The following is a 13,942-nucleotide window of genomic DNA, read 5'->3' on the forward strand; positions in this document are numbered from 1 at the left end:
AAGTTCTAATCCTGACATTTGCAATTTCTTTCATTAACCTGGACATACTACATTTGTCACCTACATGTTGGCCTGTAAGTTATTCGGCATAGATAATGGAGTCTGGCTTCGTGGTAAGAACGCTACAGATACCAATAATTTGAGTCATTGCCAAAATCCAGTCTCATATATACTCATCCTCGTTACTCCCTTGAGGAAAGCAAGCAAACCAAAGCTCTTTAAATTTCAAAGAATGATATGATGCAATTAAAAAGGTTTCTACACAACAAATAAAAGAATAGAGAAAATCTAAATATTTTCTTTCAACAGATACCGTCACAACTTGCAATACAAAGAGGAGAAAATTTGACCACAAAAAAAAAAAGAAATATTAACAATACTGATAATAATTTGCTATGAGAATCTGTACGCCAAAAATTTGAATAATGCTTAAAATGGTTACGGCAGGGAAAAAAAATAATCCTTGGATTAGTCTCGATGCCTACTTCCAATGGAGATAGACAGGGATCTTCTTTTTTGTTTCTTTTTTTCAGGCTTAGCATCATAAATTTTATTTCATTATTTGATCACGCAACCTCCGTGGCTCTGGATATTGAATTTGATCAATTCTGACTAATCTGCAAATAATAACTTGAAAGATTCCAGTCGCTCCAAGCAGTTAAATAAAGAGGCAAACATCATAAATAAATAAAATTAAGTCAAATCAACTACTTAGAAGCAAACAAGCAAATCTGAGAGGATTTGCACTGACCAAAAGAACAGGAACCCTCTAGTTCCTGTCAAGATTCTTTTCTAACAAATCTGTAATATAACAATACATCGGAACCTGTGAGTGTCCATATGTCAGATATGGTCGCATGCACGAGAGATGCTGGCCAAATCTCATTGACGATCAGCTGTGATGAGAGCTCCAATATCAGATATAAACAGGTTTAACATCATTAGCACCAAAGCTTGCAGCACACACTGAACACTTGCGGTGACGACTTTCAATAATTGTTTGTACACACGGATTGCAGAAGAGGTGGTAGCATTTTGTAATAACAACCTGAATAAGGGACAAACAATCTCTAAGCAAAAAATACAGATGGAGAAAAAAGGTAAGGCAAGAGCATTAATTGAAACAGATTTGAAAAAAGCCGTAGCTACAAAAACAATGTGAAGAGTATTTCCCCGAGAACCCATGTAACAGGCACAAAAACCATTCTTGATGCAGCCAAAGGCACGGAAGCACCCTATCCATTGTCAGTGCAATAGAGAATAAAAGCTCAAGCTACAACAATAAAGGTACCAGTTGAAAAATTGCCACCTGGAAATACTAAATCAGAATAGCATATTTACCTCTTTTGGTCTGTCAAGACAGATACTGCACTTCAGTATTTCCTTGTACTCTCTAAGTTCTTGTCGAAGCCTTCCTACAATAGACGATCCTTCTGTCTCGGCTAGAAGACATAAAACCTTCCTTCTCACCACTTCCAATTCCTCCTCAATTCTTTTCTTGCTAAACCTAATAGATGAATAAAGTGAACAAAGACTGATATAAATTCACCCTATGCACTTAGAACAGACAGAAACATAAAAAAAATTCTATAAATTACTTTACCTTTCCCTCTCTAATTCTATCTGCAACTCCACCAATTCCACTTGACTTTTCTCAATCTTAGATTGTGACTCCTCCAGTGACTCCCTTGCTTGTTGAGATGATCTTCTCACATCTGACAATCGCTTTTGTGTATTTTCCAATGAAACTGAGTTTTGAAATCTTTCTTCTGTAAGTTTTTGAACCTGCTCTAAGCAGAACCTCAACTGCAAAAGGAATTGCTCAAGCCTCAAAAAATCATATTACTTTTAGAAGATTATTTCCCACAATATAGGTCATGCATACCTGATCCTCTATTCTTGCAGCTTTCATCTCATAAAAATCAAAGGATGCACTGGCTTGCTGAATCTCCTTCTCCATGGTATGTTTCTCTAAGTGTAGAGCTCCTTGCAGCTGTTTTGCCCTCATACCTTCCAAAACAAGCTGAAAGAGGACCATTGAAGCAACAACATCAAGTTCTAGGAGCAAAAATACAAATATACAGACAGAAACATGATGCTCTATGAGTATAAGTCCTGTATATTAATGTAAATGTCACGAAATAGCATGATGAACCTAGAAGCCCAAAATCCTTTACAGGAATTAGTTATGACGGAACCACAGATATTAACTTCTCTTCGAGTTTCAACATAGGCACATCTATCTTTATGTTAAAACTACAAGTCCATTATCACCAATTTTTTAGCAAATACCAGTAATATTTACGCCATTAACACCCTTTTCCCTGATATATTTGGAGAATTATGCGATTCAGAAATCCCATCTCAATAAAATTTTAACATGGAGGTTATCACATGTCCAATCAAATCGGATAACTCGGCAAGGAGAACTTCTATGAATCTTAATACCAAGAATTAACATCCAAATAGAGACCAAGCACTGGACTCAACTTCCCATGTTCTATCTCCCCATGTCTAAACAAAAATTATGCACCCCCTTTTAATTGTTAGTTTTCCATGGTTGGTTAGCACGTGAAAGTTTCTATTCCATGTCAAATATCTTTTATGATTTGTTATGCAAGCATCCATGATCATACTAAGAACCGTTTCACTTCTAAATACATGGCTCATAGCTAGTGATAAGTGGACACTTTGATGTTGGAATGAAAGCATAAAGAGTCAAATTCAATCATACCTAGTCAGCATAAAGACAAATATAAAAATATTGTCACTCTACCCATCACTTTATGGCAGTAAGCAGCAACAAAATGTGGTAAAATGATACTAAAACATAAACTATTCAATGTGCAGAATATCCTAAACCAAATAAATTTATTACCTTGATGTTATAGTCATCTCTCTCTGTGATTTGCTGCAATAGCTGCTGATTTTGTGTTTGCATGTCATCATATGCCTGTCCAATTGACTGAGGAAAAAACCAAACTAACAACCTCAAGAAACCATCATGACAGAACGAAAGGCAGAGCCATCAATAAATGACAAGAAACTAACCTCTATTTCAGACAAGTAAGCCTCATTTTCTTCATTTTTGGATTTCAAAGTATCAGAAAGCCTAGCCTTATCCCTGCAATAGCATTTTGATAAATGAATGCAAGATGAGAAGATAAATAAAGGAAACAACTACACTTATACCTGCTATACTATTTCCAATACTTTACATCTTGGCCAACGGGAATTTCAACAGAAAACTGTATGATGGAATTGTCTAGGCACGATAAAGAAACATTTGCCTAATGCAGAAATGACAATTGCAGGTTTGCTGGAAAGGTCTAGACAACATCCTCTTCCCAATCATAAAAGAAAAACTCCAAAGAAAAAAACCAAGTGAAGTTTAACCTCTTAGAAGCTTCTAGTTTCTGTCGCAAGTCAGCAATTTCAGCTTCTGCAGCAGCCAAACTTTGCTGGGATATAGCTTCGGCTTCATTAGCTTTCTTAACACGTAATTCCAAATTTTGCTCATCAAGACAGGATTTCAAACTTTGAACATAAGCCCATGACTTGTAGTCTGAATCTCTCGCATCCAAAACATCTCTGCAATCACAAAAAAAAATAAAATTGTAAGAATCTAGAACTACACATCAAGAATTGAACAATATCAAGGATTGCAAGATCAGAACCTCAACTGACATTGAACAATAAACCAGAATGACAATACTCAATAAATTGTCTGAAATCTCAATTGTATAAATTGAAAATTCTCAATATCAAAGACGTCAATAATCAAAATCCAACCTCCCAATAAGCTTCATAAACCAAGGTTTTCAGACCATTAGACAACAAAGCCCACCTAACCCAAATAAAGACTAATAAAATAAACCAAACGAACAAGCCCACTAATAAATCAAATCCTACTCCCTAAAATTACATCTGGAATAGACATTCCTCCAAACTTGGGAGAATGTTCTCAAGGCAGCATATAATAACCAGTATAACATAAGATACCAACATTCTCCTGCACCTTAGGCAACAACACCTCCCAGAAAATGTAAAGTTACAATGCAGAAGAAACAGATGTTCATTCTAACTCTAAACAATGAGAGAGATTTGTCAAAACATTGCTTAGGTATCCAGCATATTCTATGGAAAATAAAGTCAACTTCAATGTATCAAATTAGATGTGAATTCACTGCAGAAGAAAATAAAAGAAAGCATCTTGTATGGGTAACCTAACCTAGAATCAGTAAATTCATGTCTATACGTCTCCAATATCAACTTCAACTCTGCGTCACTGTCCTTCAAATCCTGGACCTGTAATTAGAAAAAATATGTAGACTAATAGATTTTCTTTGTTTCTGAGAAAAAAGCATAAAGGTTGACAAGAGCAGATTTTACAGGCAAAAGTAGGCATCTTTCCCTTTAATTTGAACAAGCATCAATTTCTTATCACAGGTTTCTTGAAGACAGATTTAATCAAAATAACAGAGTAATATTAACCAATCATACCATGGCTTGCAGCTTATGCATCTCAGCAACTTGGTTAGCAGATCTGCCAGATAAATTCTCACACTCCTTTGCCTGTTCATAAATAATTATTTACAAATTCTTTGCAAGTCCATATAGAAAAAAGGATCTCTAAGCCCTTAAAGCAAAACCAGAATTAACCACAACTTATAAAGTACTAACCTTCCTATCAATAATACTGGAAAGAGATTGCACATCAGCCCGGAGAGAATGAATATCCATAGCAGCCTCTTTGTACTTACCTAATTGACTCTGCATCAAACTCATTTCCTCGGGAAATGAAGAAAGCAAGCTTTTAAATTCTGCAATTATTTCCTTTCTTCCTGAAATGTAAATGTATTTTAAGCAGATTTTCAGTAAAAGAATAGCTACAAGATGAAAACAGCAGATGATTCAGAATAATAACAAACTATATACATCTTCCTACCTGGTTCTCTAGATGCCTCTTCAAGCTTAGCTTCAATTCTCTTTCTTTCATCAATTTGACGCTCTATCTCGGCCCCCAGATGAGAAGCTCTAGAATCAGCAACAGCCAATGATCTCCGAAATACATCAGCTATATCATTTTTTATACTGAATTCCTTTTCTCTCCAAGCCAGGTTATCTTTCTCAACCTAAAAGTTTTAGGAGGGAAGATATAGTCAGCATGGGAATGGATGCCCTTAATAAAAATGACAGACAAAAGGCATAAATGAAACTACCGACCAGTAACAACCTGTAGTTTCTCAAATAAATCTTGATAATGGAAAACTTCTGACTTTGACTTTTCTAGTTGATCTCTCACCAAAAGGTACACTTGGGAAGAAGAAATACACTTTACACTCTTCAATGTGTTCTGTCAATCAGAAATCCCCATTCAATTTATGACAGAATAAATAGAACTGCATTTCAGAAATAAATGAAAATTAATAATAATTCAAAAAGGTAAACCTGCAAGTTTGATAACTGCTGTAATATTTTTATCCTTTCTTCATGAAGACCTTTCAGTTCTGTTAGTTGAGAAGAAGCTTGTTCCTGTGCAAATCAAATTAATCATCCTGATTAATATTCAGTTTCAGAAACTTCACAATATAACTCAAAGGAAAGTAGGAATTACCGACAACTCTTTGAGGGCAGACTCAATTTCTTGCAAATCTCTATGCTTATCTTTGATTTTATCACCAGCAACATACTTATTCCCAAGGTTTAAGAAAGGAATAAATGCCCCTTTTGTTGCATCTATTTCAGTTTTAAGAGCCGCCAATTTGCAATTACTTTCCTGCAGTTCCAATACTGCACTCTCCAATTCACCTTCAAAAAAAAAAAAACAAGCAAAAGATGACAGTCAAACTTAGATATATTTCAATGACATCTCATACCTTGATAATTAACTGGCATTTGAACAACAATGAAAGGTTTATCTCCCATTGATTAGCCCATCCACAGCATTAAAGAGAGATAGCAGTTTGTCTAAGGTGTGATAATTGTATGGATTGCATAAATTTACATAATTACACAGCAGGCATGTGTACTGATTTTTGTCCATTCCACCACATACATGAAAGATCAATGTAATAAATGAGTTAAGAACATATCTTGCATGCTAAATCTGCTTAGGTGGCAACTGATAATGTCACATCCAGACAACCAATGATGATGTCACAACTTCTTAATAAACAGATGAATTCTAACCACATATAGAAGGTTACCTTTTAGACGTTTAATCTCAGCATTATTCTTAGCATCCATATCTCTATGGCTCTGCAATTCTCTCGCCAAAGATCTGTGTTTCAAATAAATATCACCTGTTGCTAATCTCAAATTCTTAACTTCTGATTCTAGTTCACTAGATGCCTTCTGCCTGCAAGAACCTAGCATAAAGAGACATTAACACAGTTAACTGAGTAATACTCCAGAGAAAAATTTTATTAAAAAAAAAACAATATAGTACACAATATACAATTTCCACTAGATGCGTACCATAGTTTGGATGTTCTTTCCAAACTGCAGCATATAGTCCATCCTTCAGGCACCATAGGTTATTAATGGCAACTATTATATCGTGTAAAATGCTCCTAGTCTTTTCAGAGGCAGTCTGATCTCTATCTTCCTTCATCGGCTCTGGGAAATTATTGGAGGAGGAACTTTCAGTTGCACCGGTCTCCATAAGTCGGCTAAGAAAAGCATCCTCAGTACAAGATATAGCCCCATCTACATAACAATGCAAAAACCTTCTCAGCAAGTATATTTGTAAAACAAAAAAATAAAAAATATAAAAATATAAAACCAAAATTGCACAACGAAAGAATTAAATAAAACTTATATAAATCAGAATTGCCAAATTTAACTCAACCTTATAAATTATAAGTTTCAACAAGAAAGAAAGCATAGTCCTTGGAATTATGTTTACAGTCCATTACAAGCGGCAGCAACAATAATAAATGAAACCAAAGCATGGCAAAAGATTCTCACCCTCCGTATTTGGTGCACTTCCAAAATCTCGTCTGCTAGACTCTTTTGTGAGGATGGAATGTGATTCCAAGTCAGTAATTAGCTATTGTAAAAGGTTAATGTCAATTTCCCATCAAGCAATTTACTAAATAAAACAAAAATCTAAAAGATTTAAATACAATTATCATCTTTTATAATGAGCAGATAATGCATAAAATTGTCTAACAGTTTGAACAGGGTCTTACCGCTTCCCAAGATTTATTCACCACTTTCAATGTAGAATCATATGGCTTTTGTTTCTCCTTCAATAGAATGAACTTGTTCTCAAAAGCAGAATACTCTACCTTCTGAGCCTCTAACTTTTGCAGAAGCTTTTGATTCTGAAATTGCAATACTGCAGTATCATGCTGCATCATACCAACAAAAAAGGAAGTAGCATTCGGAGAAGGTTCAAAAATATGAATTAAAAAAAGAAAAAGTTTCAACTTGGAAACCTGCTTGTCACGGACAGATGAATTATTTCCCAAAAACTTTATTTTACAGCATTCAAAAACCAGAAAACAATACAAAAAATTCAATAACATCATGATTTCAAAGCAGGAAAATATACAAGCATAGATAAAAAAAAAAATTTATATACAATATAATTTTTGCTGACAACCAATAATGTGCACTAGCATAAACAAAGCTATGCCAAAATTAGGGCTTGAGGTTTCCAATTCTAAAGGAAGATATTTCACCCAAAAATCAATGAAGTCCAACTTACAAATCTCTACAGACCAATCAACCTACCTAAACACCAAGCAAACCTATCCCAAAAATAATAATCACCCATGTTCACATCTGAAAACGACCCAAGAACCAGCAATGTTCAACCAAAAGCATACAACTAAAATGAGGGTATTGGTACAAATAATATAGTTACTACTGTGAGGTAAATGAGATCTGCAAAGAAGGTAAGTGGCATTTAAAGCAAATAAACCTGCATAAAATCCATGATCATCTAAAATAATAGAAAAATCCTCAGAAGTCAAAAGAGGGAAAAAGATCATATTTCTTGTATCAATATTTAAAGTTCCAAGCATTAGGTCACAACTATATATCCGTTTGATCCCTTAAATGAGATTAAAGTCCATACCGTATGGTAAATTAGCAATGCCAAATTTGATACATAAGAAAAAACCCAAGTCAGAAATTAAGTTATTTTGATTATTTTCAAATTGAAATTTAAGAAAATACTGAGCAATAGGACAAGCATAAATATTCCACCAATTACTTCAAATCAGAAAATTTTAACAGAATGAGCAACAAAGGACAATACCTTTTTCTCCTCAGAAGTTGGAAAAAACGGTTGCTTCTTTGCGGCAACAGCAGTGGGCGACAAAGAGCTAAAGTGACGCCGTTTTCGATCAGCCTCACCAGTGCTCCCCATTGAACCCACCCCCACACTCAAAAACCCTAGAAGTCCACCCAACCCACCTTTATTCACATCAAGGTCAAGTGGAATATCCGCTACAAAGAAACCAAAATCTTAACCTGGCTAAATCAAAAACTAATAGTCCAGTAACAAAACCTAGCCAATTAATCCGTTCGGAAACCCTAATTCCTCAATTTGAAAGACCTAACCAATCAGTTTTTCTTTCTTTCTTTTCTAAACTGAAAACCCTAACTGTGTCGAAACTATAATCGAATTTCTAATAATAATAAGAGTTGATGCAGTTTCTTTTCACACTTTATTTTTTTTTTCCCGACGGAACGCGCAGTAGAAGAGAGCTCGAGTAGGAAAGAGAAAAATAAAATAAAATAAAATGAACAAAATACCTGGGTTAGTGAGGGGTATTGAATGAAAGAGTTTGAAATTTCGTGAATGTTAGAAGGGTAGTATTGGGAATTGGGGCAAAAACAAGTGTTTTTTTTTCCACTTTTTTTTAGTTTCGATGTTTACAAACATGGACACCTGGTGCTGTTGGAGAGGAACCTAAGGAGGTGGAACTGGTGAATAATGACTAAGACACAGAAGATGGTACGCAGGAGGGTGACGGGTGGAATCTGATTAGTGAAGCTAAGGCAGTGAAAGAACAGTCCAGTGTTTGGTTTGACTTGAGGCTTTCATTGGAGCTTTGAAACCTTATTGGCGGTCGTGGAATGTGTCGGTGTTGTCTGTCAGAGAGTCTGGAATTACCGCTAACTGCATCAAAAAGGTTGGTTTTCTAATGTCGGTTGATGATTTTCATATGTTTAAAAATTTTGATCATTGTTGTAAATTTTCTGTTTTTAGCAACTTGGGCACAATGAGTCAGCCTAGCTTTCAGCTACATACACGATCAAATATCAGACTTTAATCGAGCTACTGAAGTCGTGTGGCCAAAGAACTTAGAAAATCTCAACTAACCTCAACCTATTACAACCAAGCATGACATCGGCATGAGCGGACTGATGTCATTCGTCTTTCATTGGAAGTTCATGCCTTTTTCTCTGCCCAACTTCCACAAGTAATGTCAAAAGAGCCTCGCACACTTGCGCTGCATCTGCTGCAGAAGGGTCATCATTCAATGATTAATAAACCATCCAGGCATGATCTAATTTACGTTTGGCCTGCACCACAACAGATCCTGGGACTTCTGCATCACAGCGTTAGACAACCCCATCGCTCTTTTCACCATACCTTACCTGCAGCAACTGGGCACATGCAGCCATTACAGCACCGAGGGGAATGACAACAGGTAATCTTGCAGGCTGGCCAGCAGAAAGGGAAGTCAACAATGGTAGCTCCGCATGAGCAACATGAGATAATGTTGCCAGAACAGCAGGACTGATGCTAGCTTCAGTATGGAAAGAAACACCAGGAAGCTCCCTCGGCAAACAGTGTTTCTTCAAAAATTCCTTCTCTCGTAAGTCAAGTCTTCCAAAGCTTGCATGTCCCCATTTGCAGTCATAATGTTTCATGTGAAGCTTGTTAGCAAAATAAAATGTGAAAGGCTACAAATTATTAAAAGATAATGCAACTGCATTTCACTAGAATGTAGGCTCCTTCCATAGAAAAAGAGGTAACGATCACTAAAATACAAAATTACGAGCTGAGTTCATCCCATGGAAACTCAGAAGTTGCAGCAACTGTAATTGCGTATGGTCATGCTTTCAGTTTTTTGTAGACACTCAAGAGGAAAGAAAATGTATAAAAGACCACTTGCATACCGTAATCACTTTGCAAATTGGAATCACCATAAGTTTCCGTAGATTAACATAATCACCAAGCTGTCCTTCTCTCAAGATATCCGCAGCTATAGGGCTTCCACCATATGGACTCTGTGCTAATGCCAAACTGGCAACCTTATCTTTCAAGTCAGACCAGTACATAGATAAAGCAGCGGCTGCATCTACTCCTCCTTTGCTATGTCCAAGAAGCAAAACACGTTTCTTTGATCCCCAATAAATTTCCTCAATGTAATCTTTTATCTCTCTGGCATTTTTCTCGACTGAAGCCTGATTTGTGATAGCTCAATGCTCAATTTAGACTAAAAAGAACAGAACCATGCGAGTGAAGACTAATTAAATACACCTCACTGTGAATTTTCGCAATGTGACAAGTCAGACCCATCTTTGAGAAACTCGTTTTTGTACTGACAAAATAAAGAGGCCCATGGTTGCTGAAAAGACCTGCCAAATATGAAAATAGCCAGAATTAAGAATTTAAGCAACATAGAAATATTGAATCTGAACTTACAAAGAGGAGAAATCAAAACAAAATAGTTCAAAGATATCTCTCAACAAATCAACTATTTGCAGCATGCCAACCAATGGCATCAAACTTCACCATTCAAAAAGATTAAGTTCAGGGTTAAATTTTGAATTTGAACAAGAGTCAATTTCAGCCTTGGTTCCATTTTAGGATACTCTTAGTTCCAAGTATAATTTTCCATAACTGATTTTAGTCAGTTGAAATCCCAGGTAGAATCTTAATCACTTGCTATATCAATGTTGTATACAATATCAGATTTCAACTCTGAAAGGCATACAATATGTTTCATAGCTGATATGAAATAAATCATTTGGAAGGTACTCATATACTTGGTGAGGAAATAAACTCGATTAAGGATGGGTCTGGTAACACTGTTTTCCTCTTCCCCCTAATTTTTTTAAGAAACAATCTTCGGTGTTTTAACCTGCTTACACTAAACCTTTAGTCAACAAATGTGTTTTTCCTAAAAAAGAGTACTGTAAGAAACAGTATCGATGTTCTAATCTCTACTTGAGTATATCAGATTCAAAATTAACACCACCCTCCTTCCAGCTTCTACATTTTTTTTTTATTATCTTGAAATGCCTTGAGTACAAATATTGTTGTTTTCTGGAGGAGAAATTGCAAAGGTACCTGGAACCAATAAATAAACCATTGAGCTTGGCAGTTTGTGTAGACCATGCCTGACAAAATGAGAGCTAACAAATCAAGAAATGCATAACCATGCCAAGAAATAGCAACCACATAAAAGATGCAAAGCCGCCTATTTTACCTAATATTGTCAAGGATTTCCATAAACTCCTCAGTTCCATCTTCAACTGAAGGCGTCTCTGGATCACTCTTCAACCATCCTATATCATCTGCAGATCCACGAACAGTCCTCCATGCTCTTTCAATAAGCCTGAGGTTTTTGGTTTTTGAAAGATTGGAACAATTCATTACTCCATAAAATACTCATAACTAAAATTGATTCTTCACTAACTAAGAGCAATACAAATAGAGATCACAGGAAAATAAAGGGGAAGAGTATTACACAAAAAACTTCAAGTATTTTAAATTAAAAGAAGTACGCTACCCTATATCTCATAAATCAATTATCTCCCCCCCCCCCCCCTTTTTCCCACTTTCCTCAATAGGAACCAGTGGTGCAGACAAGGATTATTTAAACTGACAGCGTGAGGAACCTCACCACTTAAAAATTGTAAACATTTTGACCTTTTAGCATAATGTGTAACTACTACTATTTAGTAATATTATAAAGTATGCAATGAAATCTTAAAATCACAATCCATTTTCACAAATTTCCTTACAAAAGACATCCACAATTAAGCATATAGGAATAGGTGCCCTTGAAAAATGGAAATCCCATTTTGCTCAGTATTATTTGATTGTACAATCACACCAGTATTTTCAGATGGATCTCCAGCAGAGGCCCTTGCTACTCCAACATGGTTAGCAGGGGTAGTAGAAGCAGGACTAGAGGATTCAGACAATGTCGAGCAGTTTCCACTAGAAAACAGATGATCACTAATCATGGACACCTCACTCTGTCCAGAAGAAAATGTTACTAATTCTTGTTCATGTACAATGGAATCCCTCGAATCTCTAGCATCAGGTTCCACTGCAACATTGCCAAAAAGTATTGCAATGAAGACATCCATAAATCATAGGTTAACTCAATGAGAAGAAGATATATAGACCAAACAAATGAAGAACACTATTAGTTTCATTAATCAGCAAGTTCCACACGAAAATGAGATAAGTAACTCTTCAAAGGCTAATGATTAAGTTCCAGGAAAAAAAAAGGGAATAAAAAAAGAGAAACAAAATGAACTTCCATAGATAAATATTGAAGAGAAAAAAGGGAGAAATATAATATGAAGGGAAAGAACTTACCAGAATAATCAGAAAAACAACCAGTTAAGCAAGTAGCTGTTTGTGCAAGATAATAAGTAAATAATTGAGGAATAAGCCCATAATTTCCCAGACCATCACTCTGTACCTGACAACAGGGTTGCTGTTACTTGCAATATAAGATAAGGATGGACAGATCAGCTATAACATCATCTATCAAGGAGAAAAGAGAACTATAACACCAAGTTACGAAGTTATAGAAACTGAATGTTATTGCAAAAGAAGATCCTACATTGAAGATAAAAAGGCTGAAGAGAAAGCTTATATCAAACTAAATGTTAGCAACATCAGTTCCAGTCAAAACAAGTGCACAGAAAATCATACATGAAACAATACTAGAAGGAAGAAAATCTACAGCAGAAAAAGCTTCTAGTATGTTACAAATTTAAACTGGTGCCCAGATGAGACTAAACATCTTGGAAAAAGAGCCTCTTTAAAACCCAGCAACAACTTGAAACGTAAACCGCATGCAGATACGGACAAAACATTTTCAAACAAAAACTACCTAGACTTACGAAGCTAAAACACTTACCACCATCCATGTCCTTGATTCTCCATTTCTGCAGCTTTCAGCTTTCCTCAACGGGATCAACCTCGAAAAACCACTAGGGGGAAAAATAACAGGTTAGTTTCTTAATAAAAGACACTCAAAGAGGAAAAATAGGGAGGTAAAGAAACCAATAAACAAAAAATTGCCTAGAAGAAGAGCAACCCAACCCTTCTTAATCTAAGTTTTGGAAGGAGCATTCCCATTGTAGAATAATTTGCTTCCAAAAGCCGAAGACTAGGTAGTTATACTGTTATTAAACCTTCCACAAAAATCTTTATTTCATTCTTTCAATTTCATTTTACTGATTCTTAGACTAGATCATTCTCATTGAAAGATTCCTAGCATAAAATGAAAAAAAAAAAAAGTAAAATGCAGAAATATTAAAGAGGAGAGCAAATAACCATCGGAGAATAAACGATAAAAAATTTACTTTTAGAAGTAAATTCATGAAGCACTTACCTGAAGCCTTCTCGAATTACTAATTATCTGTGAAAATTTTGCAGCTATTGAATTTGGATGCCACGCTAGTAATGTTATTGTTTTGTTACTGTAGATTCAGTAATTTTCAACACCTATGACTGACGGGTGAGAAGAAGCCCGAGGATGTTAGTAGCAAAATCAAAAGATGAAGCTAACGATGTCGTTTGGACTCACTTTATTGAAATTGGGCCTTGAAAGGAAGGGCTCTAAGAGGAAAATTATATTCAGTTTGAGCCCAATACTGATTTTATTGCTCACCAATTATTGGCCATGTTACATCAATGTAAGAAATTTTTATGGGCCACAAA

At 35.6% G+C, this 13,942-nt stretch overlaps 2 protein-coding genes and 1 long non-coding RNA gene across 5 annotated transcripts; 1 reads left to right on the top strand and 2 right to left on the bottom strand.

Moving 5' to 3' along the window:
- Window positions 1-592: 592 nt before the first annotated feature.
- On the bottom strand, window positions 593-8,777 carry LOC111313751 (E3 ubiquitin-protein ligase BRE1-like 1). Of its 3 annotated transcripts, none has more exons than XM_022914479.2 (19): window positions 8,273-8,777; window positions 7,197-7,358; window positions 6,973-7,054; window positions 6,481-6,711; window positions 6,210-6,371; window positions 5,618-5,811; window positions 5,452-5,535; window positions 5,237-5,356; window positions 4,949-5,135; window positions 4,684-4,844; window positions 4,504-4,575; window positions 4,232-4,308; window positions 3,397-3,591; window positions 3,052-3,124; window positions 2,879-2,965; window positions 1,886-2,023; window positions 1,604-1,806; window positions 1,342-1,507; window positions 593-1,048 (listed from the first exon to the last, which is right to left on the bottom strand). In XM_022914479.2, exons 1-19 carry the CDS (start codon window positions 8,381-8,383, stop codon window positions 917-919), a joined length of 2,637 nt encoding a protein of 878 aa, XP_022770214.2. In that variant the 5' UTR covers window positions 8,384-8,777; the 3' UTR covers window positions 593-916. The 3 variants fall into 3 exon arrangements, with proteins under 3 accessions (XP_022770214.2, XP_089609204.1, XP_022770215.2); XM_089753078.1 differs by having other exon boundaries at window positions 593-1,235; window positions 8,273-8,737; XM_022914480.2 differs by lacking the exons at window positions 6,973-7,054; window positions 8,273-8,777 and having other exon boundaries at window positions 7,197-7,336.
- Window positions 8,778-9,011: 234 nt separating this feature from the next.
- On the top strand, window positions 9,012-9,951 carry LOC149512061 (uncharacterized). Its single transcript, XR_016332835.1, has 2 exons — window positions 9,012-9,152; window positions 9,230-9,951. It is a non-coding gene; the product is annotated as an uncharacterized LOC149512061 (long non-coding RNA).
- On the bottom strand, window positions 9,179-13,842 carry LOC111313755 (uncharacterized). Its single transcript, XM_089753087.1, is given in 11 exon segments — window positions 9,179-9,833; window positions 9,836-9,879; window positions 10,151-10,434; window positions 10,511-10,608; window positions 11,324-11,373; window positions 11,463-11,591; window positions 12,038-12,311; window positions 12,587-12,707; window positions 13,137-13,209; window positions 13,301-13,492; window positions 13,614-13,842. Coding segments are annotated over 9 exon segments (1,449 nt in total). The 5' UTR covers window positions 13,143-13,209; window positions 13,301-13,492; window positions 13,614-13,842; the 3' UTR covers window positions 9,179-9,390.
- Between the last annotated feature and the right edge of the window lie 100 nt (window positions 13,843-13,942).

Source organism: Durio zibethinus, chromosome 23, assembly GCF_047325235.1.
Source record: "Durio zibethinus cultivar Kanyao isolate XHJ-2024 chromosome 23, ASM4732523v1, whole genome shotgun sequence".
In the NCBI taxonomy this organism is placed as follows: Eukaryota; Viridiplantae; Streptophyta; class Magnoliopsida; order Malvales; family Malvaceae; genus Durio; species Durio zibethinus.